The sequence below is a fragment of the Hylobates moloch genome, unplaced genomic scaffold (assembly GCF_009828535.3).
Source record: "Hylobates moloch isolate HMO894 unplaced genomic scaffold, HMol_V3 SCAFFOLD_8, whole genome shotgun sequence".
In the NCBI taxonomy this organism is placed as follows: Eukaryota; Metazoa; Chordata; class Mammalia; order Primates; family Hylobatidae; genus Hylobates; species Hylobates moloch.
This window is the reverse complement of record NW_026652283.1, coordinates 54,574,312-54,601,991: the sequence shown is the minus strand read 5'-3', so window position 1 is coordinate 54,601,991 and position 27,680 is coordinate 54,574,312. Positions and strand designations below refer to the sequence as shown.

Here is a 27,680-nt window from a genome sequence, read left to right as displayed (position 1 = left end):
TCTTAAAGGATGTCAGATGAAGAAGGTTACAACAAAGTCATTTTAAAAAGTCATTAACTATTAACCAGCAAACACATGGGCCAACTTAGAATGAAGTCTCTATCAACTTTAAATTTGCATTGGCCTGTGTTTCTGGTTCAAGTTCTTTGATGGAAGAAAAAGATGTCTACAAGAACCAGGCACTACATATACTGATACCCAGTCCCTAAAACAAAGACAAATGGTCTAGAGAGGATATCACTTACCTTACAAGGAAAGTAGACCTAAAGTGATTTCAGATTCTCCTGTGATTTCAGATCCCCAAAATTCCCCTACCTTTTACTGCTTTCTGAAAGTCCTCTAATAAGAGTAGCTTAATAAGAAGAGAAAATGAAGTAATAAATATAAATGCTAAGGCAATTCTACACTTTGGCATGCCATCACAATGATAACAATAGCAGTGCTTAGGTTTACAAAACTTTTTTTTTTTTTTTTTTTTTTTTGAGACGGAGTCTTGCTCTGTCGCCCAGGCTGGAGTGCAGTGGCGCAATCTTGGCTCACTGCAAGCTCCGCCTCCCGGGTTCACGCCATTCTCCTGCCTCAGCCTCTCCGAGTAGCTGGGACTACAGGCACCCGCCACCACGCCCGGCTAATTTTTTGTATTTTTTTTAGTAGAGACGGAGTTTCACCGTGGTCTCGATCTCCTGACCTTGTGATCCGCCCGCCTCGGCCTCCCAAAGTGCTGGGATTACAAGCGTGAGCCACCGCGCCCGGCCTGGTTTACAAAACATTTTCACATACAACTCATATAATCTTCACAATCATCTTGAGGTAAATAATGGCAATAAAACTGATATTTATTGAGCACCACAGTGCCTGGCACTTAAGAGTCTCGTACAATTTTATCATTTAATTATTTCAACAACCTGTTGTGAGGGATAAACCATGTACCAATGTCAGACACAAAGCAGGATTTATATCCAATTATAACTGATTTTAAAACCCACATTCTGTAAATCTCCACACTATGGCAAGACTTGGAGACAAAACTATCAGTCCCAGCTCTATCATTTAACAGCTATGTGACCTCAAGAAGTCACTTAATTTTCTAAACTCTTCTTCATCTACAAAATGGGAAGATTAATACCTGCTTCACCTATTTCAGAGTAGCTGTAAAGGTCAAATGAGATGAAAGACATAAAAGGTCTCCTTCAAAAGCTCTAAAAACTACACAAATATTATCATCATTCCCTATTTTGCAAGAGACTGAAGTAAAGAGGAATAAAAACATACAATGGTGGGGAGATGCTGGTTTTTCTTGTTTGGTTTTTGTTTTCTGTTTAAAGCAGGTTGAGCACCAGCTGCCTGCCACTTGTGAGCTGGGTATGTGCCGCACAGGAGAGTGCCTTGTTTAGGAGGCGGTCGCTTTGTCAGGAAAATCTACTACCAAGGAAGAAATTACCAAACCATGTCTTTTTTTCTGTTTATGGAGTAGTTCACAGAAAATCTTGAGTGTTTTGACTAAAGCATGGAATACAGAAAACAAACTTCAGCTAGTGCTTTAATCTCTCCTGAAATTCTACAGGTATGTGTTTTATAAGAAGTATATGGCAGGATTTTAAGCCAGTCTGAAAGTCTGGTTTTTAGTAGCATTATTTTTGACAACTACCTACTGCTGAATGTTCAACTGGTGAAATCGAAGGTCTTTTCACTCAGAAGAAATCAATCAAGAAGAACTTGCAGTTCACAAGCTTCCGAGCTGTGTGGATGGCCCTGGCTCTCCAGACTGCCCTTCCCACTGAGATCTCTCACATGGGGTCGCCTGCTGCTGCCGCTCCTGACTCTCCTCCTGATGTGGTACCTCTCAGCCTTCCCACTACAATGTGACAGAATGTGTAGACTGGATGTACTTTTACAAGTATGAGCCAATTTACAGATGAGGCTTTCACTTCACACTTTGAGAGCATTCAAACTGCTCTGATCAAAATCCAATTCTGGTTATCCTAGTGACCTCCCACCCCTCAGATGTGAAAGCCAGACAGGCCATTAGAGTTACTTGGGGTGGAAAAAGTCTTGATGGGGATATGAGGTTCTCACATTTTTCGTATTAGGCCAACAGGCTAAAAGAGAAGACAAACTGTTAGCACTGTCCTCGGACGATTAACATCTTCTTTATGGTGATGTAATCCAACGAAATTTTTAGACACATATTAAAACCTGACCTTGAAAACTGGCCAGGCACAGTGGCTCACATCTGTAGTCCCAGCACGTTTGGAGGTCAAGGCAGGTGAATCACTTGAGGCCAGGAGTTTGAGACCAGCCAGGCCAATATGGTGAAAACGCATCTGTACTGAAAATACAAAAATTAGCCAGGCATGGTGACATGTACCTGTAATCCCAGCTACTTGGAAGGCTGAGGCACAAGAATCGCTTGAGCCCAGGAGGTGGAGGCTGCAGTGAGCCAAGATCTCACCACTGCACTCCAGCCTGAGTGACAGAGCAAGACTCCGTCTCAAACAAACAACACAAACAACCTATTATGGCATTCAGGTGAGTAACTGAGTTTTGCCTCATTGCCAACTACATCATGAAGACAGACACGTTTTCATCAATACTGGCAATTTAGTGTAGTATCTTTTAAACTTAAACCACTCAGGGAAGTTTTTCACAGGTTATCCTCTAATTGATAATTATTCCCATAGAGGATTTTACCAAAAAAAAAAAAACCGTATTTCATACCAGGAGTGTCCTTTCAAGGTGTTTCCTCCCTACTGCAGTGGGTTGGGTTATACAATACCCAGAGATTTGCTGCCAAGGATCCATGAAATGATGGGTCAGGTAAAACCCATGATGTTTATGTCAGGATCTGTTTGAATTTATTAAAAGTGGACATTCATATTCCAGAAGACACAAATTTTTTCTTTTTATATAGAATCCATTCAGATGTCTGTCAATTTGGATGCGTGATTGCAGCCCACGGCTTTTCTTCCAAGGAGACGATCACTTTTTAGCAGATTATGCTAAGGAACATCACATGCCATTAACTTTACATTCTGTGAAAAGCCTAGAAGTAGAGGATACTCTGCAGAAAGTGTTCAAGTTCGTACAGTGAAAAATTCATGGAGAGGTCAGTGTGCTGACTTACACTTAACTTTTTTTTCTTTTGAGACAGAGTCTCGCCCTGTCCCCCAGGCTGGAGTGCAGTGGCGTGATCTCAGCTCACTGCAACCTCCACCTCCCAGGTTCAAGTGATTCTCCAGCCTCAGACTCCTGAGTAGCTGGGATTACAGGTGTCCGCCACCATGACTGGCTAATTTTTTTTTTTTGAGACAGGGTTTTGCTCTTTTTGCCCAGGGTGGAGTGCAATAGCACAATCTCGGCTCACTGCAACCTCTGCCTCCCAGGTTCAAGCGATTCTCCTGCCTCAGCCTCCTGAGTAGGTGGGATTATAGGTGCATGCCACCACGCCCAGCTAATTTTTGCATTTTTAGTAGAGACAGGGTTTCACCATGTTGGCCAGGATGGTCTCGATCACCTGACCTTGTCATCCACCTGCCTCGGCCTCCCAAAGTACTGGGATTACCAGCGTGAGCCACCACACCTGGCCTGAAACTCACGAAGAACCCACAAACTGGTTACACCTTATGATTTATTTTGACAAAAATCATGTCAGGTCCTTTAAAGATGATATTCAGAGGAATATCTTTAAAATACCTTTTAAATACCTTTAAAATAACAACAACAACAACAACAACAAAAAACAGGCCAGGCACAGTGGCTCACGCCTGTAATCCTAACACTTTGAGAGGCTGAGGTGGGCAGATAATTTGAGGCCAGGAGTTCAAGACAAGCCTGACCAACATGGTGAAACCCCATCTCTACTAAAATACAAAAATTAGCCGGGCATGGTGGCAGCCGCCTGTAATCCCAGCTACTCGGAAGGCTGAGGCAGGAGAATTGCTTGAACCCAGGACGGGGAGGTCGCAGTGAGCCAAGATCGCACCACTGCACTCCAGGCTGGGAGACAGAGCGAGGCTCCCTCTCAAAAAACAAAACAAAACAAAACAAACAAACAAACAAAAATAACAGTCCAGATGCAGGGCCTCATGTCTGTAATCCCAGCACTTTGGGAGACCAAGGTGGGAGAATCACTTGAGCCTAGGAATTCAAGACCAGCCTGGCCCAGTACAGCAAGACTCTATCTCTACAGAAAAATTTAAAAATTAGCCAGGCATGGTAGCACGCACCTGTAGTCCCAGCTACCCAGAAGGCTGAGTCAGGAATGGCTTTAGCCATGAGTTTGAGGCTGCAGTGAGCTATTATCATGCCATAGCACTCCAGCCTGGGCAACAGAGCAAGACCCTGTCTCAAAAAAAAAAAAAAAAAACCAGCTAAGTAAATAAACTATTGAATAAAGCAGGCTGAAGACCCTTACAGAGAAACTTCAGACTTCATCACTTTACTTGGAATTTTACTGCCAAGTGGGCTATGATAACAGAATCTGTACCACAACTTATTACTTTGCTAAAAACATGGACCCCAACTACACATCTATAACTTACACAGATTTGGAGATTAATAAAAATCTAACAGCTGATTTCTTTTTAAAAGTTTAGTCTGCAGGATTGGCACTCAAGAAAAAAAGAAAAACAAAAATAAAAAATGAAGTTTAGTTCTTATATTAAGTCACCATAATTAAAATTCCCTCATAACAGCCTTCCTGTCCTTTCCATAGTATCGTTTTCAACCTGGGGTGCCGACAGCCTTCATTCCACAAAGATTAAAACATGAACTACTGGCCAGGTGCGGTGGCTCACACCTGTAATCCCAGGATTTGGGGAGGGCAAGGCAGGCAGATCACTTGAGCCCAGGAGTTCAAAACCACCATGGACAACATGGCAAAACTCTGTCTCTACAAAAAAAAAAAAAAAAATAGAAAGGCATGGTGGTGTGCACCTATAGTCCCAGGTATTCAGGAGGCTGAGAGGTGAGAGGATCACTTGAGCCTGGGAGGTCAAGGCTGCAGTGAGCCATGATCTCGCTAATGCACTCCAGCTTGGGCAACAGAGTGAGACCCTACCTCACTACAAAAAAAAAACTACAGATCCAAAAAAAATAAATAAATCAATAAATCAGATCACTTAAAATAATGAGTTTGATTTAAGGAAAAATTTTTGTTATTCCAAACTTCATAATTTAAGGGTTTTTGTTTGTTTGTTTTTCTGGAGAGGGAGTCTTGCTCTGTCGCCCAGGCTGGAGTGCAGTGGCGTGATCTCGGCTCACTGCCAACTCCGCCTCCTGGGTTCAGGGGATTCTCCTGCCTCAGCCTCCTGAGTAGCTGGGATTACAGGTGCCCGCCACCACACCTGGCTAATTTTTGTATTGTTTTAGTAGAGACGGGGTTTCACCATGTTGGCCAGGCTGATCTCGAACTCCTGACCTCAGGTGATCCGCCCACATTGGCCTCCCAAAGTGCTGGGATTACAGGTGTGAGCCACCGCGCCCAGCCTAAAGTTAATTTTTAATAGAATTTTTAGAAAATGAGAGAGGGAAGCTGAAGTAAAATCATTCAGCTGTTAAAAGGTATGTGAGATATTCAACAGACAAGTAAGTATTCAACCCTAGATTATTAGTCACAAAACATCAGCTCACCAGAAAGGTTTAATAGCAGAGCTTGCCTCTCACAGTGGCTCACGCCTATAATCCCAGCACTGTGGGAGGCCGAGGCAGAGTATCACTTGAGCCTAGGAGTTTGAGACCAGCCAGAGCAACATAGTGAGACCTCCATCTCTACAAAAAAAAAAAAAAATTACCCAGGTGTGGTGGCGTGTGCCTGTAGTCTCAGCTCCTCGGGAGGCTGAGGCAGGAGGATTGCTTGAGTCCAGGAGTTTAAGGCTGCAGTAATCTATGATCACAGCACTGCACTCCAGCCTGGGTGGCAGAGCAAGACCTTTCTCTAAAATAAAACATAAAATAAAAGTAAGAGTTTACAAAAAAAAATAGCAGATCTCAGAAAAGTCACACAGCACTCACTCTTTTCATACCAAAAATGGCTCTATTATTTTTGTTCCTTCTAAATTACATTCACAAAAATCACTTTTGGCAAGGCAAATTATTATCACAGCTTACCACATATTATTAACAATGAAAAATGACCATTTTAGCTAAAGAAAGAAAAGTCCTGGACTCTGATAAACCATTTCCATAACGTATGTACCTTTTTACTGATTAACTAAATATACTATTTGGCTTACATTAAAACCTACATGTAAACCCAAGAGTCTAACAGACCTAACATTCATATATGAAATTATGTGCTAATACCTCAATATTGCAAACTCAAGACAGTAATTTGTACACTAGATTCGAGCATCTAGATTTACCATGTAAATGTCAAATGATACATCCACTGAGAAGCTTTTGAATCTAATTCATTCATTCATTCAGTTCAGACTCTATCACATTTCTAAGTGGTGTCCTCAACTAGGGGCAATTCTGCCCCCCAAGAGATTTAACAATGTCTGGAGGCATTTTTATTTGGAACAAGTAAGGGGCAAAAAGAAGGTACTATTGGCAGCTAGTGGGTAGAGTCCAGGGATGCTGCTAAACATCCTACAATGCACAGGACAGCCCCCCCACAACACAGAATTAGCCAGCCTAAAATATCAATGCCGCCAAGGTTAAGAAACTATGACGTGGCTGGGCGCAGTGGCTCACACCTGTAATCCCAGCACTTTGGGAGGCTGAAGAGGGCAGATCATGAGGTCAGGAGATCGAGACCATCCTGACTAACACGGTGAAACCCTGTCTGTACTAAAAATACAAAAAAAAAATTAGCCGGGTGTGGTGGCAGGCGCCTGTAGTCCCAGCTACTCGGGAGGCTGAGGCAGGAGAATGGCGTGAACCCGGGAGGCGGAGCTTGCAGTGAGCCGAGATCGCACCACTGCAATCCAGCCTGGGCAACAGAGCGAGAGTCCGTCTCAAAAAAAAAAAAAAAAGAAAGAAAGAAACTATGATGTACAGAAAAAAAGTTTTTAAACCCATCTGTCTAAAAAACAGTACTCACTGCACCTTTGTTTCCTACATTATTTGCTAATTCCTTTCTTTTCATACTAGTCTTTGGCAATAAACTTGACCTCTTCCCATTTTTTCAATCAGCTTCTAACTTCCAAACTTGTCAATAGAATCATCATCATTCCAGTTAGCCAGGTTCTAAATCCTGGTGTCATCTTTGAATTACCCCTACTTTTTTTTTTTTTTTTTTTTTTTTGAGACAGAGTCTCACTCTGTCACCCAGGCTGGAGTGGTGCAATCTTGGCTCACTGCAACCTCCACCTCCCAGGTTCAAGCGATTCTCCTGTCTCAGCCTCCTGAGTAGCTAGGACTACCAGTGCGTGCCACCATGCCCAGCTAATTTTTCTATTTTTAGTACAGACAAGGTTTCACCATGTTGCTCAGGCTGGTCTCAAACTCCTGACCTCATGATCCGCCCACCTCGGCCTCCCACAGTGCTGGGATTACAGGCGTGAGCCACCGCGCCTGGCCGAATTACCCCTATTTTTAATAATAACGGTAGTATTAGTAATGGCAGCAGCTAACACATATTTAGCTCATACTATGTGCCCAGCCACTATTCATTTAATACTAAGTACTATTATTATCACCACTTTACAAATGAAGAGTCCAAGGCACAAAAAGTTAAATAACTTGTCCCATGTCACAAAGCTCATAAGCAGCCAAGCAAGGTTTCAAATCCAAGAAAAACGGGTCCAGAGTTCATGCCCTTAACAAATACTCCAAAGTGATCTCTCTTCTTTCATCCTCTATCAAATCATAAAGTCCTTTAAGTTCCAAAGGGCAGGGTCTCTGTTATGTTCACAGCAACATTCCCACAATCCAGTACATAACGGGTGCTCAAAAAAACCCGTTTGTTGAACGAATGAAAGGCCCCTTGAAATTACTCCTCCCATTTCCACTGCCACCACTCAAGGCCAGTCTTTCAGGTAAAGACTAGCCAATCAGGTAAATGGATATAAACTTCTCTGCCAGATTTTCCATAACCCAGTCCCATCCAGCCTATCAAAATTTTCTTTCTACTGCTTCTTAATTAGAATCATAAAATCTTAAAACCAGAAAGTATCTTAGAGATCATCCAGTCCAACCTCCTCACTTTACAGATAAAGAAACCCAAAGATGGTGACTAAAATCACCCAGGCAGGTAGAGCCAGAACCAGAACTTGACTCTTCCAATTTTTGCTCTATGATATTTTTCTTCCAACTCATAATGATGCTTCATTCCTGACAGATGTCTCCTCACTATCCCATCAACAAATTATATCTATTCCCATGTTCCTGCTCAAGTTGTTTCTTCTACCCAACTTGTTCTCCCTCTCCATAGATCCAAATCCTCAAAATGTCTTCCTATTCCATTCTTCACGACTTCCTCTTTCTTGGAAAATCTTATATACCGAATAAGATAGTAGAGCAAGAGGATCACCGTTGCCTACTAGGCCAAGTTTAATGCATAGTAACACTTCCCACAAAGTGAAGCTTACTTGGATGATTTCTTCCCTGTAAACTGCTAATCCATTCTTCCATCCTGCGTTTTAGGAAGTGATTTTAATAAAGATTAGCTCATATATCACCTTCATAAAGTGTTCATATACCTGAAAGAGACACTCAAGCACATCTTTAATAGGAGACACGTGGCCAGGAACAGTGGCTCACGCCTGTAATCCCAGCACTTTGGGAGGCTGTGGCGGGTGGATCATGAAGTAGGGCATTCGAGACCAGCCTGGCCAACATAGTGAAACCCCCATCTCTACTAAAAACACAAAAAATTAGCTGGGCATGGTGGCAGGTGCCTGTAATCCCAGCTACTCGGAGGCTGAGGTAGGAGAATCGCTTGAACCTGGGAGGCAGAGGTTGCAGGGAGCCAAGATTGTGCCACTGCACTCCAGCCTGGGCGACAGAATGAGACTTCGTCTCCAAAAAAAAAAGAGTTTGGGCCAGGAACGGTGGTGGCTCACACCCGTAATCCCAGCACTTTGGGAGGCCAAGGCAGGCAGATCACCTGAGGTCAGAAGTTCAAGACCAGCCTGGCCAATATGACAAACCCCACCACTACCAAAAATACAAAAATTAGCCGGGCGTGGTGGTGCACACCTGCAGTCCCAGCTACTCGGGAGGCTGAAGCAGGAGAATCACTTGAACCCGGGAGGCGGAGATTGCAGTGAGCCGAGATCCCGCCATTGCACTCCATCCTGGGCACCAAAGCGAGACTCTGTCTCAAAAACAAAAACAAAAAAAAGACAAAAAAACAGTTTGGAGACAAGTATTCTAAAAATACATTGACAATGCGATTAAAATAATAGGTTTCAGACTACAGGGAGCATACATACATGTATGTATGTATATGGGCACGCGCACACACACACACTACAAACGAAAACTTGTTCATATCCTGACTGACGTCCTAACCATGCCCACCAACCTCTAGCCCTTGCCGGCAATCTCAGAATTCTGTGTGTCCTACTCTGAAGCATAGTACAGAGGCTTTGGCAAAGCCTTTCATTTCTAATAAAAACGAAATACAAAACAAAACAAACCACAAAAGCATGTCAAAAGTGATGAGATGATGCTACCTTCATCTTTCCTACAGAAAGGCATTTCAGGGCACTGTCCACAGTTCACTATCCTGACACTGCTCATTATCTAACGTAAACATATACCTTGTACGCCACAATCTCCTGAAATTCAGTTCCCATTTCCCAATCCCTTAGGATACAACCCATTTCCCCTTCACTAACGACGGGTTTATGCTCCCACCTCTGGGACTGAGCTCATACTGCCCTTCATCCTTCCCTCTCCTGAAGCTGTCATTCACTCTCTTTCTGCAGCCGCACAGTCCCGTCCCAGAGTAGACGACAGACCATCCAGGGTCCCCAAGCCCACTTCTCTTTCCTTCTCCGCCCCCGGGATCTGCCAGCCAGGCTAGAGACGCGAGGGGGGAGGGGTGTGACTCGCCTCCTAGGACTGGACCAGATGGCAGCGGATTCCGCCCCCACTCTCAGGCACCCTCCACCCTCCGACCCCCCGGGCAGCCCGTCCGCCACCCACCCCGCCCCGACCCCACCCCCGGCCTCCCGCACGCCCTCACGCCGGCTCCCGGACACACTCACCATGCTGGGTGAAGATATTGAAGCCGGTCTCTGTGGTGCGCCCCGCCGGGTCCCGCCTGCGGCCGGAGGGCCTGGCTGCACTGCTGCCCCGGATCCCGCGGGGCTGAGGCTGCTGGAGCCCCGGAGCTTCCCCAACGCGGCCCACCTGCTGCCCCATCCCTGCTCTCGCGTACTCCCGCGCCCCCGCCGACCCCTGGTCACATTCCTCCTCGGCTCCGGCCTCGGGCTCCTGGCGCTGCTCCGGCCTCTCCCTCCCAGCCCAGGCCCTGGCCCTGAGCGGCTGGGCCGCCGGCGGCTCCGCACCCGGCCTCCTCACGGCAGCCGCCGCGCTGCCTCCAGGCGACTCACAGATTCTGCTTTTCCCTCCTCCTCCCGTGGCTCCGCGCCCCCAACGCCGCCGCCGCCGCCATCTTTAAACCACCGAGCACTGGGAAAGCGTGGGACAGAGCGTCTCCCGCCCCCCGCCCGCCAGTCACCTCCGCCGCTGGGAAGGAGGGCTTCCCGGCTGCCGCCCCGCCCTGCCGCGCTGCGCCCCCGCCCCCGCCCCGCCCCCGCCTCCTCGCAGGGTGGGTCCCCCAGTGCCCACCTCATTTGCCGGCCACCGCTGCTTGGGGTCTTTCGTCCTCCGCGTCCTGTCGCCGCACCTCGGCATCCCACCCCTCAATCCGCCTCAGCCGACCCCCTCCCGCGTTCAGCTCCACACGCTAACGCCTTTGGGGTTGGTCGGTCTGACCGGCCTTCCCCATCCCACCTCCACCTGTCAAATCAGTGAGTCGAGGGCTGAGTGCCCCCGCGTGCGCAGCTCAGGTGCAGGCACAGGTGGGGCAGAAAAGCACAAGGCATTTATTTGGTCCTTGCCATCCAGTTGAGGAGCTCTAAAATACCCAGAGGGATCCCTTTTAAACACCCTTGTCAGCAGCAGGCCTCCAGTAAAAATTAAAATGGTATAAAATTTACAAGAAGAGAGTAAAATGCTACCTTACTTGATTTTAATTTTTGGAGATTATTTCATGATGTTAAATCGCACTGGCCTGGGTTGTGTGCCTTCTATAGTCGCATTGGGGACGCAATTGTAGCCCCATTCCTCATATTATATTACCATGAATTCCTCTTGAACTCTACCATCTCACCACATGTGAGTTTCTGTTTCCTTACAATGCCTGACAGTAAAGTTAATCTTCCCACTGTCATCCTTTATACACTGTGCACGTGGTCAGGTCTTCTTTTGATGACAAAGGAGAAAAAATATATATATCTTTGACCCTGTTTCTGAATGAGAACTTACTCATGTTAGCTTACGCGGTCTAAAGAGAGTGAATGAGGCAGAAAAGAAGTGTTTTATACATACACATATACTATATACAATTGACTCGCCATCCCCCTCTCTCACTGTGCTTACTTGTATCTTAATGTTAATTCAATTTTTCTTAATTCTCAAAAAGCTTGATCATTCTCCTGTTATTCTTTTGGCTTCCCAATTTGCTTTATAAAAAGTATCAGTTAATGGAGGTACTACACTGAAATTTTGCTTAAATTAGACAGGACAGGAGCCACTGCAAAGAAGGAACAAAACAACCACTGGAAAGGTAGGGTTGGGAGAAGAGGTGGATGAAGCTCTCCTTTGCATATCTTTCCTGAACCAGGTTGACCTTAGATGAACCATCCACTGACGTAGATATTGCCTCCTATAAAAGCACTATGAAATTATTCCATTGCTATCCAGGGTGTGGCCAGAAATAACTGAAATTACCTCCAAAATGGGAACGGAAACACTATGTGTAAACACTGGATAAAATATGAATTTTCCACTTGGATTAAAGTTTCCCTGTGTTTAAAATACCTTTCTTTTCTTCTAATTCCCAGTGTTTGCAACTACTGAAAAAAATTCATTCGCAAGGGATAAAGATGTCACAGAGCTGGAATTTGGTTTACTGTTTGATTTTTATTATGGGAGAAAATTTTAATTTGGGGATAATGGTTTGGTTTCTCTGCTAATTCATGCATACTATATAAAAATAGATGAATATATGGGTTGAACATCTCAAATCTGAAAATCCAAAATGCTGCAAAATTCGAAATTTTTTGAGCACCAATATGACGCCAGAGGTGGAACATTTCACACATAAGTACTTAACATAAACTTTGTTTCATGCACAAAATTTTTAAAATATTGTATTAAATTACATTCAAGCTATGTGTATAAAGGTGTATACGAAACATAAATGAATTTTGTGTTTAGACTTGGGTTGCATCCCCAAGATATCTCATTATGTGTATGTAAATATTCCCAAATCTGAAACACTTGTGGTCCGAACATTTCTGATAAGGGCTGCTCAGCCTGCAGTAGAGTGCAGTGGCTAAGGGCAGGGGCTCTGAAGCCGGACTGCTTGGGTTCATAACTTGGCCCTGACACTTATGAATTATTTGGTCTGGGCAAAGTACATAACCTTTTTGTGTCTCAGTACGTTATCTGTAAACTGATGATAATAACAAATAGTATCTACCTTATAGGAATATTGTGAAAATTAAATTAGTCAATATATATGTGTAGTACTTAAAACAGTATTTGGCATATAACTGGTGTTATATATGCATATACTATTAATACAAAAAACATAATGGTTTTAGGTTTTACAAGCCTAACTTTTTCAAATTATATATATATAATATATATACTTAGATCATGGGACAAATTATAAAGCATTTATTCAGGTCAGCCCCCTCTACCTGCCACCCTGTATATAACTAAAAACGAAAACACCAGCCACCAATAAAAATATGTAGAATCATATAATCCCTTTATTCATCATACCTACCTAGTTAACACCAGCAAAGTGTACGTGGAGTATTACATAATACCTTTGATTTACATATGAAGATCTCCTCTACCATTAATTCTTAAGATCCTATACAGACTAAAGCAAACATCATGTACGTGGAGACTGAGTTGGCATCCATTATCTTGCCAATGTTTTCTACTCTTTCATTGTTAAAGTGAAAAGAGAACTTTCAGAATAGGGAAAGCAGGGAAATAGACTAGAGAGATTTAGTTAATTAGGTACAGAAAACTATTTCACCTCAATATAACCAAGCCAAAGTGACTTGCCTGAGAATTACCTAAGGCTCATTACCATAAGCAGCGGTTACTGCCACAACAACTCAACATCTAAAATAATCCCAAATAGTTCTGTCTCAGACTGAATTGAGGGAGCTGAGAGCTTCAGGCAGGGGCAGAAATCAGGGAAAGAAAGTAGCAGGGATGGTGCACATAGCACAAGGACAGCCTTACGTGAGCAATGGCCAGAGGCTGGCGTAAAAGATCAGACACATCACCAACAGCAATAAGGCAGCTGAAGATGCAGATACTCTTCATCCTCATCATCCTTATCACAGGAGCAACACCACTCTCTCCAGAAGGAAGGAGCCTGTGAGTAATGCCTCACTAATCCCTGACTTCACCGGTCTGCATTTCTAGGCTATTGCCATACTTTTTACAGTTTTACAGTATCTCTCATATCTACCTCTTCCCTTCATCTGTATAAACAGCGTTATGTAAGACACAGTGTTAGCTTAGGCTCAGGTCATCTCTGCACTGGTTTCTCCTGCTACTAGCCCTTTCTTCCTAGAGATTCCTCACCTTTAGCACCAAGCAACTCACTCAAAGAAACTACTTCTCTCATTGCTTTGACCACACTCTCCCTCTGCTTCATTATGTACAAAGTCTAAGTCTAAAATTTTCACCTAATGAGCCGGGCACAGTGGCTCATGTCTGTAATCCCAGCACTTTGGGAGGCCAAGGGGGGCGGATCACTTGAGGTCCGGAGTTTGAAACCAGTCAGGCCAACATGGTGAAACCCCGTCTCTATTAAAAATGCAAAAACTAGCCGATTGTGGGGGCACGTGCCTGTAATCCCAGCTACTCGGGAACCTGAGGCAGGAGAATTGCTTGAGCCCAGGAGGCTGAAGTTGCAGTGAGAGGAGGTTGCACCACTGCACCCCAGCCTGGGTGACAGAGGGAGTCTCTGTCTCAAAAATAAATAAATAAATAAATAAAATAAACATTTCACCTAGTGTTTCGAAGTTATTTTCCAGGATAACCTGGATTATAATTGCCTAATGTTCTTCCATCTCCTGTTCCTTCAACCTCCACCCTTCCTATGGCAAGCATACATACTTTATCCAATTAGCCTGTTTCTGAGATGTATCCCTTTTAGCTATGACTTTTGCAATAATTATATTCTCCCTAGTATAAGTCTCAAGTGACTCCCTTACAGGATTCTACTGTCCTCTTCAGTATTCTATTCAGATCCTGCCTCCTTGACAAGAGAACCTCAGACTCATCAATACAGACCTAACAGTTTCCTTGGACTCTACTCAGTACAGGCCTTAAACAACCATAGCAGGTAATAATTCTTTGGTTATAAAATTCGCTTACCTTCCTCTACATCCCTCAAATATGATTTTTTTTTTTTTTGAGATGGAGTCTTGCTCTGTCACCCAGGCTGGAGTGCAGTGGCGTGATCTCTGCTCACCGCAAGCTCCGCCTCCCGGGTTTATGCCATTCTCCTGCCTCAGCCTCCCAAGTAGCTGGAACTACAGGCGACCACCACCACACCCAGCTAATTTTTTGTTTTTTACTAGAGATGGGGTTTCACCATGTTAGCCAGGATGGTCTCGATCTCCTGACCTTGTGATCCACCCGCCTCGGCCTCCCAAAGTGCTGAGATTATTTGACACGACTCAAGTGTCATAGAGTTGGAAAGAAACTTAGAGGTCATGTAGGCTAATCTCCTGGAATCCTCTCTGCAGTAATTCCAGTGAGGGTATCCGTTTCTTTCAAAAGGTTCTAATTATTAAAACGTTCCTCCTGGGCTGTGCACAGTGGCTCAAGCCTGTAATCCCAGCACTTTGGGAGGCCAAGGTGGGCAGATCACAAGGTCAGCAGATCGAGACCATCCTGGCTAACACAGTGAAACTCCATCTCTACTAAAAAAACAAAAAATTAGCCAGGCGTGGTGGCGGGCACCTATAGTCCCATCTACCGGGAGGCTGAGGCAGGAGAATGGCGTAAACCCGGGAGGCGGAGCTTGCAGTGAGCTGAGATCACACCATTGCACTCCAGCCTGGGTGACAGAGCCAGACTCAGTCTCAAAAAAAAAAAAAAAAAAAGTTCTTCCTAAAGATAAACTGAAAACTGTTCCCCTGAAACTTCCACCTGTCTCACCCCAGTTCTAATTCTACCATGTAGCTACACAGAACAAATCTAATCTTTATTCTACATGAAATCCTTCACATATTTGAAAGCTATCATGTTTCCCCAATCTTTTATTTTCTTGCATATATGCATATGTTTATATAGTTATGTTTATCTGTATTTGTCTACGTGGGCTGAAAATGTTAATGTAGATAAATTGAGAGAAAAAAATTTTGTTGTAATTTTATGTATAGCATTTTTCTTTTTCTTTTCTTTTGTTTTTGGAGATGGAGTCTCACTGTGTTGCCCAGGCTGTAGTGCAGTGGCACGATCTCGGCTCACTGCAGCCTCCGCCTCCCAGGTTCAAGCAATTCTTCTGCCTCAGCCTCCTGAGTAGCTGAGATTACAGGCATGTACCACCACACCCAGCTAATTTTTGAATTTTTAGTAGAGATGAGGTTTCACCATCTTGGCCAAGCTGGTCTTGAACTCCTCACCTCGTGATCCACCTGCCTCGGCCCCCCCACAGTGCTGGGATTACAGGTGTGAGCCACCACAGCCTGGCCAGCATTTTTCTTAAACTGTTTATGTACGCAGTTCTTTGGACTTTGTTTATGTGATTTGTCTCTGCATTGTTGTATTAAATCTTTAAAGACCTATGGAGTGCCAAATACAGTTCCATTTACAGATTGACACTTTAAAAGTCTTTTTGGATGAGATAACGAGGAGGAGGAGGAGGAGTTAGAAGATTCTTATCTGGCTGGCACAGAATTAGTCATTCTCTTTGAAAGTAGGGAGACAGATTCCTCTTGTTCGTTTTAGCCCCAAGAGTGTATGATTCAACATTTCTTTGATTTAAAAAACCTTATAAATTATTAGGAGACTATTTCAAACAATTGGCCAAGTGCTGTATAAATGTTACCAGTAGCAATAGTATCTATTCATTTAAAATTAATAAATTATTACTCATCTCCCTTTCAAAGGTAATGAAATAGCTGACTAAACAATCCATTTAACAGGTAGCCTATCACTAACTGTAGTGTAGTGGGCCTGGGCCTAGTTTACTATTTATGTGAAATGGGTTGTTTCAGTTCTCTACTGCTACATAACAAAACATCCCACAAAACCTAGTGGCTTAAAACAGCAGTGATTTATTACTTCTTGCATTTCTATGGATTGGCTGGACAGTTCTGCTGATCTTACCTTGATTCATGTTAACAGCATTGGCTGGGCTAGACGGTACATGATGACTGAATGCGCGTGTCTGGCCGTTGGTGCTGCTGCCAGTTGGAGTGCCTCAGCTCTCCTCCATAAGGCCCTTACAATCTGAATTGGGTCCCCCACCACCACGAAATTCAAATATTGAAGTCCTAACCTGCAGTACCTCAGAATGTGACTCAGAATGTTTGGAGATAGGGTCTTTGAAGAAGTGACCAAGTTAAAATGAGTCCATTAGAGTGGTCCCTAATCCAATAGGACTGGTGTCCTTATAAGAAGAGGAAATCTAGACACAGACACACACAGAGGGAAGACCTTGCAAAGATACAGAGAGAAGGTGGCCGTCTACAGACCAAGGAGATGTCTCAGAAGAAACCAACCTTGATCTTGGACTTCCAGCTTCCAGAACTGTAACAAAATAAATTTCTGTTGTTTAAGCCACCCAGTCCGTGGCACTTCGTTATGGCAGCCCTAGCAAATTACTACAACCAAATTATCAAAAGATAGAAAATTAAGATTTCTAATGCTCTATTTTATTTAATTATTATCATTATTTGAGATGGAGTCTTGCTGTGTGGCCCAGGGTAGAGCACAGTGACACCATATCGGCTCACTGAAACCCCCGCCTCGCGGATTCAAATGATTCTCCTGCCTCAACCTCTTGAGTAGCTGGGATTACGGGCTCCCACCAACATGACCAGCTAATTTTTTTGTATTTTTAGTAGAGATGGGGTTTCACCATGTTGGCCAGGCTGATCTTGAACTCCTGGCCTCAAGTAATCCGCTCACCTCTGCTTCCCAAAGTGCTGGGATTACAGGCATGAGCCACCGTGCCCAGCATATTTAATTCATATTTAATGAGCGCTTTCTGTATTCCAGGCGCTGTACTAATTACTGGAGATACACTGGTGAATAAGACTAACCCGCTTATACTCTACTGAGGAAGACATCCATAAACAAGTAATTACAATATCGTGTAATAAGTGTTGATAGGGGGATAAGGGGTTGCTGTGGAAACATATAACCATTTGAAGGTGAGGTAATTGAGGAGATGTGGAACTTCTCCCAGGAGTGGGCAAAGGGAAAGAGGTAAGAGATAAGTAGGAGTTAGCTTAGCAAAATGGGAAGAGCACTGCATTTTAGGGAACATTGAGAAACAAATTTAGCCTGCCCTTTTTGGCAGAAAGCAGAGTTACAGGAGATGCACCTACGAAGTGGGGAGGAAACAAGGATCCTGAGGAAGGTCTGGAAAACCCTCTGAAAGGAGAACACAGGACATTGTCTTTGCAGCTTCTTCATCTGCTCTTGGCAGCTTTCTAGATAGCTTAACAGAAACTGTGGTGGTTCCTGAAGCCACTGAACTAGTAGCTTATTCACTGAAGGAAGGCACTTGTATTCACAATAAATACAATGGCACTTCTGCATGGTTCAATTATTTTTTTTAAGTATTCATAAATTGCTAAAAGCTTTCTCTAATTGTGAGGATGTATATTACATATCACTTCAAAACATTAACATGCTGAGAAAAGTCCAAATGAAATAACACAACTTACTTGTTCTACTGACACCATTCTCCAGTTTACTAATTATGTGTAAGTAATTCGCATGAAGCAAACATGGTTGCACCAGAGCATTTGTATTGATTGTATTGGTTACATTGTGATTATACCAGATAATCAACTCAAACTAGCTTAAGCAAAAAATGGATTATAACCATGATTTCATCAAATCTCAGAAGTCTTGAATTCTAATATGACCCATTAAATGGGTTGAATTGTTTCCCCCAAAAAGATATGTTGAAGCCCTAACTCCTAGTACCACAGAAAGTGAACTTTTTTGGAAATAGGGTCTTTACAGAAGTAATCAAGTTAAAGTGAAGTCATCTAGTATAACTGGTGCCCTTTTAAAATGAAGAAATTTGGACACAGACATGAATAGGGCTTCTGAGGTACTGGTAATGTTCTGCTTTCAGATGCTAATGGAGTGTTTACCTTGCAAAATTTGTCAAGCAGTAAACTTATGAGAGAGATATATATTTTATGTGATTTCTATATGTGTGTGTATGCATGCATATATATATACAGTTGTCCTTCTGTATACATGAGGGATTGGTTCTAGGACCCCCAATGTATACCAAAATTCGTGCATACTCAAGTTGCCCAGTGTGCCCTGCAGAACCCTCCTGTACAAAAAGTTAACTTATGTATGTGCATATTTCACATCCCTTGAAGCCATCCGCCTTTGATTTAAAAACTCTGCATATAACTACACCCTTGTAGTTCAAACCTGTGTTGTCCAGGGGTCAAATGTACACACATAAATACTTTTCTGTTTAAATTATTTTTAATTGGAACATAATCGTTGTACATATTTAGTGGGTAAGCATATGGACTTTTCTGTATGAACACTATGCTTCAATAAAAAAATGGGGTGGGGGTGGAGGTACTGGCTTTCAAGTGAGAGGAAACAACCTAAGCGGGACACAGAGGCTTGATGAGCTTATCCAGGAACATCTCATCAAATGGGAAAAGAAGAGGAGCTGGTGGTGGCAGAGGGCAGAGGAAATGTATTAAGTAGTGGAACTTAAAATTGGCCTGGATCCCTTCTGTTTCTAAGAATCTATGCTTTTGTCATACCCCAAGGCCATATAGATAGCTAATTATTTAAAAAAAAAAAAGGCCGGGCATGGTGGCTCACAACTGTAATCCTAACACTTTGGGAGGCTGAGGCAGATGGATCACTTGAGATCAGTAGTTCGAGACCAGCCTGACCAAATGGTGAAACCCCGTCTTAACTAAAAAAATACAAAATTAGCCAGGTGTGGTGGTGCATGCCCGTAAGTAATCCCAGCTCCTTGGAAGGCTGAGGCAGGAGAATCCCTTGAACCCAGGAGGCGGAGGTTGCAGTAAGCTGAGATCGCACCATTGCACCCCAGCCTGGGCAACAAGAGTGAAACTCTGTCTCGAAAAACACACACACAAAAAATATTAAAGACCTGTGGTAGGTTGAAAACATGGCCATAATATTTTGCTGGTCTTTTTTTTTTTTTTTTTTTTTTTTGAGATGGAGTCTTGCACTGTCACCCGCGCCCGGCGTTGCTGGTCTTTTTATCAAGAGGTAAATCTATTTCCCCACCCTTTAAACCCTTTGAATCTGTACTGGCCTTGTGACTTGCTTTGACTAATAGAATATGGTGGAAGGAAGGTTGTAAGAGTTTTGTAGCTGAGGACTCAGGAGGCCTTGCAGGGTTTGCTCTTGCTCTCTTAGCATCTGGGACCACCATGCTGTGAGCAAACTTGGTGTTGGGGGTGGGCTGAATTGTGCCTCCCACGAAATTCATGTGTTGAAGTCCTAACCCCTAATACTTCACAATGTGACCATATTTGGAAATAGAGTTCTTACAGAAGTAATCAAGTTAAAATGAGGTCACTGAGGTGGACCCCCTCATATTTCTTTTTAATTTTTTTTTTTAAGGGATGGTGTTTCACTCTGCCACCTAGGCTGGAGTTTAGTGACACAGTTATAGTTCATTGCAGCCTGGACTCTTAGGCTCAAGTGATCTTCCTGCCTCAGCCTTCCAAACAGCCAGACTACAGGTGCATGCCACTCTAATATTTCTTTTGGAAATTTAAATTGAAAATGATCAGGTAATAAATTCTCATTTTATGAAATTTACAAAAGCAGAAAAGTATAAAGAAGAAGGAAAAAGCTATCCATACTCTCACCACTCAGATATAAGTATTTTTGGTGTTTTTCTTTTTTTCCTTTAAGCATTCTTTTCTTTTGTTTGTGCATATATACACAAACATTTACATTTTTGTGGGTGTTTTTTTTTTTTTTTTTTGAGAGTGCGTTTTGCTCTGTCACCCAGACGGGAGTGTAGTGGCGTGATCTCGGCTCACTAAAACCTCTGCCCCCCAGGTTCAAGCGATTCTCCTGCCTCAGCCTCCCGAGTAGCTGGGATTACATGCGTGTGCCACTAGGCCCGGCTAATTTTTTGTATTTTTAGTAGAGACAGAGTTTCACCATGTTGGCCAGGCTGGTCTCAAACTCCTGACCTCAGGTGATCCGCCTGCCTTGGCCTCCCAAAGTGTTGGGATTACAGGCATGAGCCACTGTGCCCGGCCTTTGTGGTTTTTGGTTGGTTGGTTTGTTTGTTTTTGAGACAGGGTCTCACTATTGCCCAGGCTGGAGTGCAGTGGCAAGAACTCGGCTCACTGCAACTCCCAGGTTCAAGTGATTCTCCTGTCTCAGCTTTTCTAGTAGCTGGAATTAAAGGTGTGAAAGGTGTGTGCCATCACACCTGGCTAATTTTTGTATTTTTAGTAGAGACGGGGTTTCGACATGTTGGCCAGACTGGTCTCAAACTCCTGACCTCAGGTGATCCGCCTGCCTCAGCCTCCCAAAGTGCTAAGACTACAAGTGTGAGCCACTGTGCCCAGCCCATTTTTGTTAATTTTTTTTTTTTTTTTTTTTTTTGAGACAGAGTTTCACTCTTTTGCCCAGGCTGGAGTGCAATGAAGCAATCTCGGCTCACTGCAACCTCCACTTCCCAGGTTCAATTGATTCTTCTGCCTTGGCCTCCCAAATAGCTGGGATTACAGGCATGCACCTCCACACTCAGCTAATTTTTTATTTTTAGTAGAGATGGGGTTTCACCATGTTGGTCAGGCTGGTCTTGAACTCCTGACCTCAGGTGATCCACCTGCTTGGGCCTCCCAAAGTGCTGGGATTACAGGCGTAAGACACTGCGCCGGGCCCCCATTTTTGTTAATTTTTTAAAGTAAATAATACGAATCTTAGTTATAAGAATTAAAGTAATACAGAACATAGATTAAAAAGGTAAAAGTTTTTCTTTATTCTCTCCTCACTACCCTGTTAAGAGTTGGTTCACTTTTTTTAAAGCAAAATTGGGATCATACTATAAATACTGGTTTTCAAATGTTCTTTTACCTTTATCAACAGTAAGAAATACATTTTACATTGCAATATAGTTAATGCAGTTATTAACACACACATATAAAGACACACAACAAATTTTAAGAATTTTAGAGGCTGGCCATGTTAGCTCACACCTATAATTCTAGCACTTTGGGAGGCTGAGGTGGGAGGACTGCTTGATCCCAGGAGTGCGAGACCACCCTGGGCAACGTAGTGAGAGCTCATCTCTACAAAAAAATGAAAAATTAGCTGGGCATGGTGGTGTGTGCCTATGGTCCCAGCTACTAGGGAGGCTAAGGTAAGAGTATACCCCGAGCCCAGGAGATCAAGACTGCAGTGAGCTATGATTGTGTCACTGCACTCTGGCCTGGGAGAAATAACAAGACCCTGTCTCAAAAAAAAAAAAAAAAAAAAAATGGATTTCAGGAAACAATTCCCTATTGTTTTTTTTTTTTTAAGACAGAGTCTTACTCTGTCACCCAGACTGGATTGCAATGATGTGATCACAGCCCACTGCAGCCTTGACCTCCTAGGCTCAAGCAATTCCTCCTGCCTCAGCCTCCCAACTAGCTGAGACTACAGGTATGCACCACCATGGCCAGATAATTTTTAAGCTCTTTTTTTTTTTTTTTGAGAAGGAGTCTCAGTCTGTCACCCAGGCTGGAGTGGAGTGGCGCAATCTCAGCTCACAGCAATCTCTGCCTTTTGTGTTCAAGTGATTCTCCTGCCTCAGCTTCCCGAGTCCCGAGTAGCTGGGATTACAGGTGTGCATCACCATGCCCAGCTAATTTTTTTTTTTTTTTTTTCGAGACAGAGTTTCACTCTTGTTGCCTAGCCTGGAGTGCAATGGCACCATCTTGGCTCACCACAACCTCCGCCTCCCGGGTTCAAGCAATTGTCCTGCCTCACCCTCTCGAGTAGCTGGGACTATTGGCATGTGCCACCACACCTAGCTGTTTTTGTATTTTTAGTAGAGACAGGGTTTCACCATGTTACTGAGGCTGGTCTCGAACTCCTCACCTCGGGTGATCTGCCCGCCTCGCCCTCCCAAAGTGCTGGGATTATAGGCCTGAGCCACTGTGCCCGGCTAATTTTTGTATTTTTAGTAAAGACGTGGTTTCACCATGTTGGGCAGGCTGGTCTCGAACTCCTGACCTCAGGGTGATCCGCCCACCTCAGCCTCCCAAAGTGCTTGGAATACAGGTGTGAGCCACCGCGCCCAGTCAATTTTTTAATTTTTTTAGAGACAGGGTCTCTCTATGTTGCCCAGGCTGGTCTCAAATTCCTGGGATCCTCCCACCTCACCTCCCAAAGTGTTGGGGTTACAGGCATGAGACACTGTGCCTGGCCTATAATCCTTACTCTTACTGCATTTTACCGCTATTTTCTATTCTCTTCTAGTCTTTATCTTTTTGTTTGCGTGTTAAGCACTACACTTATGGAGGGACAGCCCAGTCAGGGTAAAGGAGAATCCATGTTGGGAGGACAGTCACCAGGAGGAAGAAATGTTAGAGTCCAAGTAGGCTGAATAGAGCATCCCCACAGAGCAATCTGAATAGAGTGAGAAAGGCAATTATGTGAAAGGAGTGGCCCAGCATGAAAATCCCAGGTCCTGGGAAGCCCCTTGCCAGCAACAAGAAAAGTCCCAGTGCAAAAGCCTTGTGATGTCCCCCAAAACTGAGGCTGAAAACAACACTATTGTTAGTGTCAAATAGATTCAACATAAATTATCTGCCTTCTGTAGTTGCTAGTTGCTGCTCCCGTCTCAGTTCCCCAGGCTGATGTTGGTCACTCTGATTAGCAGTTCACAAGAACAGATCTTCCATTGTTGCCTTACTCCAAGGGATGCAGTTGAAGTGGGTTATTTATGTGTTTTGTAATATTCTGTCTTTGACTTTGCCTGTGGATTAACGATTGTGTTTTGTATGAAGATAGTACTATTTAACTTTTAATATTGTGACCATGTTTTCTAAAAGTTCAAATAATGAAAAAGAACAATTACAATACCTATGCCAGCATTACCTTGACATCATTGCAAAACAAGACTAAGCTACTGTGTTGTTTTAATGCAATATAGATAGAAGGACTCATATAACAAGATTAAAGAGGCAAATAACCAAAACAGCATACCACACAATTTGCAGGAAATAATTTGGAGTTGGACAGTGAAACTACTAACTTTAAGACTAAATCTCACAAGTCCAGAATGAGAAAGGTAAGTACTTCTGCATCAATGAAAAATTTTTGCATCTCCTCAAAAGACACCAATGCTCAGTCTAAAACAGTTGCTGGTGAATTGATTTGGGCATATCACAAAAACTAACATGGATTAGCACGCATTCCTTGATTGCTCTGTGAAACTGAATAAAGTTATATTTCCTGATTCTGAGGTTGCAACTAAATGTCTTGTTGGCAAACAAAAGGGGAAATTTGATGACAGATGGGTTGGCGCCTCATAATAGAGAGCTGATTCTGACAGGTCCTACCAACAGTCACACTTTCTTTCTTTTTTTTTGAGATGGAGTCTCCCTCTGTTGCTCAGGCTGAAGTGCAGTGGCGTGATCTCGGCTGGCTCACCTTAACCTCCAACTCCCGGGTTCAGGTGACTCTCATGCCTCAGCCTCCCGAGTAGCTGGGATTACAAGGCACGCGCCACCACACCCAGCTAATTTTTGTATTTTTATAGAGACGGGGTTTCACCACATTGGCCAGGCTGGTCTTGAACTCCTGACCTCAAGTGAGCCACCCACCTCAGCCTCCCAAAGTGCTGGGATTACAGGCATAAGCCACTGCGCCCAGCCACCAACAGTCACACTTTCTACAGTCTATCAAGTGATGCCTTGAGTCACAGAAAAAACAACAATAAATTCTGCAGGTACAAGACTCCAGTACATGAGAGTTACTGCCCAAGGCCTTGGGAGCCCAACCCCTGCCTCCATGTGCCCTGGATGCAGGACATGGAGTCAAAGGAGATTATTCTCTAGCTTTAATAATTAATGTTGTTTTCCCTGTTGGATTCTGGACTTACCTGGGACCAGTTACCCCTTTCTTCTTGCCCATTTCTCCAATTTGGAATGGGAATGTCTATTCTATGCCTGTCCCATCATTGTATTTTGAAAACACTTAGCTTTTTAATTTTACAGGCTCACAGTGGGAGAGGAATTTACTTCAGGACAAATCTTGCCTTGAGTCCCACTCATATATGATTTAGATGAGACTCTGGACTTTGGATTTTTGAGTTGATGCTGGAAAAAGTTAGACATTGGGGACTATTGGGATGGAATGAATGTATTTTGTATTGTGAGAAAAATATGAATTTGGGGGACCAGGGGCAGAACGCTATGATTTGAATGTGTCCCCTAAAGCTTACGTGTTGTAAACTTAATTCCCAATGCTACAGTGTTGAGAGATAGGGCCTAATAGGAGGTAATTAATGTCATTATTGTGAGAGTGGGTTAGTTATCAAGAGTGGGTTTGTTATAAAACCAAGTTCGGCACCCTCTTGCTCTCCCACTCTCACTCCTTGCCCTTCCACCTTCTGCCGTGAGACAAAGCAGCAAGAAGGCCCTCGCAACATGCTGGCTGCTTGATCTTGAACTTCCCAGACTCTAGAACTGTGAACCTATACATTTCTGTTTATTATAAATTACCCAGTCTGTGGTATTCTGTTACAGCAGTACAAAATTGATGAAGACAATGTATGATTTGTTTACTTGTGCCCTGAATGTTTGTGTCCTCCAAAATTCCTACGTTGAAACCTAATCCCCAGTGCAATAGTATTAAGAGGTGGTGCTTTTAGGGGATGATTAGGTCATGAAGACTAGCCCTCATTAATGCAATTAACACCTTATAAAGGGCCTGAGTAAGCTGCTGGATTCTTCTGCAACGTGAGGACACAATAAGAAGATGCCATCTATGAAGCCAAGAGTGAGCCCTCACCAGACACTAAATCTACTGGCCCCAGGATCTTGGACTTCCTAGCCTCCAGAGCCGTGAGCAGTAAATACCTGCAGTTAATTAATTAATTTATTTATTTATTTTATTTTTTTGAGACAAAGTTTCACTCTGTCACCCAGGCTGGGGTGCAGTGGCGCAATCTCGGCTTGCTGCTACCTCTGCCTCCTAGGTTCAAGTGATTCTCCTGCCTCAACCTCCCAAGTAGCTGAGACTACAGGCACCCGTCACTATACCTGACTAATTTTTGCATTTTTAGTAGAAATGGGGTTTCACCATGTTGGCCACACTGTTCTCAAATCCCTGACCTCGGGTGATCCGCCCACCTTGGCCTCCCAAAGTGCTAGGATTACAGATGAAAGCCACCACGCCTGGTCCTGTTGTTTATTTTATTTTATTTTTTATTTTTGAGACGGAGTCTCGCTCTGTCACCCAGGGTGGAGTGCAGTGGTGCAATCTCAGCTTGCTGCAAGCTCTGCCTCCCAGGTTCACGCCATTCAGCCTCCGGAGTAGCTGGAACTACAGGCGCCCACCACCACGCCTGGCTACTTTTGTGTATAATTTTTAGTAGAGACGGGGTTTCTTTTTTTTTTTGAGACGGAGTCTCGCTCTGTCCCCCAGGCTGGAGTGCAGTGGCGCGATCTCGGCTCACTGCAAGCTCCGCCTCCCAGGTTCACGCCATTCTCCTGCCTCAGCCTCCCCAGTAGCTGGGACTACAGGCGCCCGCCAACACGCCCGGCTAAGTTTTTGTATTTTTAGTAGAGACGGGGTTTCACCGTGTTAGCCAGGATGGTCTCGATCTCCTGACCTCGTGATCCACCCGCCTCGGCCTCCCAAAGTGCTGGGATTACAGGCTTGAGCCACCGCGCCCGGCCAAGAGACGGGGTTTCACCGTGTTAGTCAGGATGGTCTCGATCTCCTGGCCTCGTGATCTGCCCGCCTCAGCCTCCCAAAGTGCTGGGATTACAGGCGTGAGCCACCGAGCCTGGCCCATGTTGTTTATAAATTACCCAGTCTAAGGCATCTTTTCATAGCAGCTCAAACAGACTAAAACAATAATAAAAGTTTTCGGTGAGTTTTCAATTTTCTTAAAACATGCAGAAACACTCAATGAAACTTTTGACAGAAATGGAAGAAGGTAGCCTATTTAGACATGTGCCTATAAGATGACTATAATTGATGCCTGCCATAGAAAATATTGACTTGCCATAACATCATATTTTCAAAGTATAGGATGAGAAGAATGTTCATTTCTAATTTGCAAATTATTCTGAAGATGAGAATGGAGAAAAGGATTACAGTAAAACAGAAATTTATGTGCCATTTCTCCAAAACTATTTGATGATCTTTAAAGAGGACTAAGTAGCCTTAAAGGGGGGAAGGGTATGAAAGGAACACCCCGAGTTGCCCACTGTTACATGTAGGTTGCAACAAAAAATCACAGTGGAAAAAAAATGACTCTTTGTTTTTAGAAATAAGCCTCCTTCAGAACTTAAAAAAAAAAAAAGAGGTCGGGCACAGTGGCTCACGCCTGTAATCCCAGCACTTTGGGAGGCTGAGGCAGGTGGATCACTTGAGGTCAGGAGTTTGAGACCAGCCTGGCCAACGTGGTGAAACCCTATCTCTACTAAAAATACAAAAAATTAGCCAGGTGTGGTGTTGAGCACCTGTAATCTCAGCTACTTGAGAGGCTGACTCAGGAGAATCACTTGAACCCAGGAGGCAGAGGTTGCAGTGAGCCAAGATCGTGCCACTGCACTCCAGCCTGGGTGACAGAGTGAAACTCCATCTCAAAAAAAAAAAGGAAAAGGAAAAGAAAAGAATAGAAAAGAAAAGAAAAGAGCGTCACCAGGAAAGGATAGCCAAGTTAAACAAGACTTTCAATCTCAGTACTAAAACTGTAACTTGGGCTGTGTGCAGTGGCTCATACCTGTAATCTCTGCACTTTGAGAGGCTGAGGCGGGCAGATCACTTGAGCCCAGGAGTTCAAGACCAGCCTGGACAACATGGAGAAACCCTATCTCCACAAAAAATCCAAAAAGTTAGCTAGGTATGGTGGTGTGTGCCTGTAGTCCCAGCTACCTGGGAGGCTGAGGTAAGAGGATCATCTGAGCCCAGGAGGTTGGGGCTGTAGTGAGCTGTGATTGGACTACTGCACTCCAGCCTGGGGACAGAGTAAGACCCTGTCTCATAAAATAAAATAAAATGAAATA

The 27,680-nt window shown here is 43.8% G+C and overlaps 2 protein-coding genes and 1 pseudogene across 4 annotated transcripts in view; 2 read left to right on the top strand and 1 right to left on the bottom strand.

The window, feature by feature from the left end:
* The window catches only part of ABL2 (ABL proto-oncogene 2, non-receptor tyrosine kinase), a 115,100-nt gene extending 104,531 nt beyond the window's left edge, over positions 1-10,569 (bottom strand). For all 3 annotated transcript variants that reach the window (XM_032160882.2, XM_058443415.1, XM_032160883.2), the window contains exon 1: positions 10,161-10,569. In XM_032160882.2, coding sequence (XP_032016773.1) covers positions 10,161-10,317 — 157 coding nt within the window. In that variant the 5' untranslated portion in view covers positions 10,318-10,569. The remainder of the gene's footprint in view (positions 1-10,160) is intronic.
* The window catches only part of FAM20B (FAM20B glycosaminoglycan xylosylkinase), a 253,546-nt gene that overhangs the window by 184,775 nt on the left and 41,091 nt on the right, over positions 1-27,680 (top strand). The window lies entirely within an intron of this gene.
* LOC116473181 (UDP-GalNAc:beta-1,3-N-acetylgalactosaminyltransferase 1-like) lies at positions 1,643-3,100 on the top strand (annotated as a pseudogene).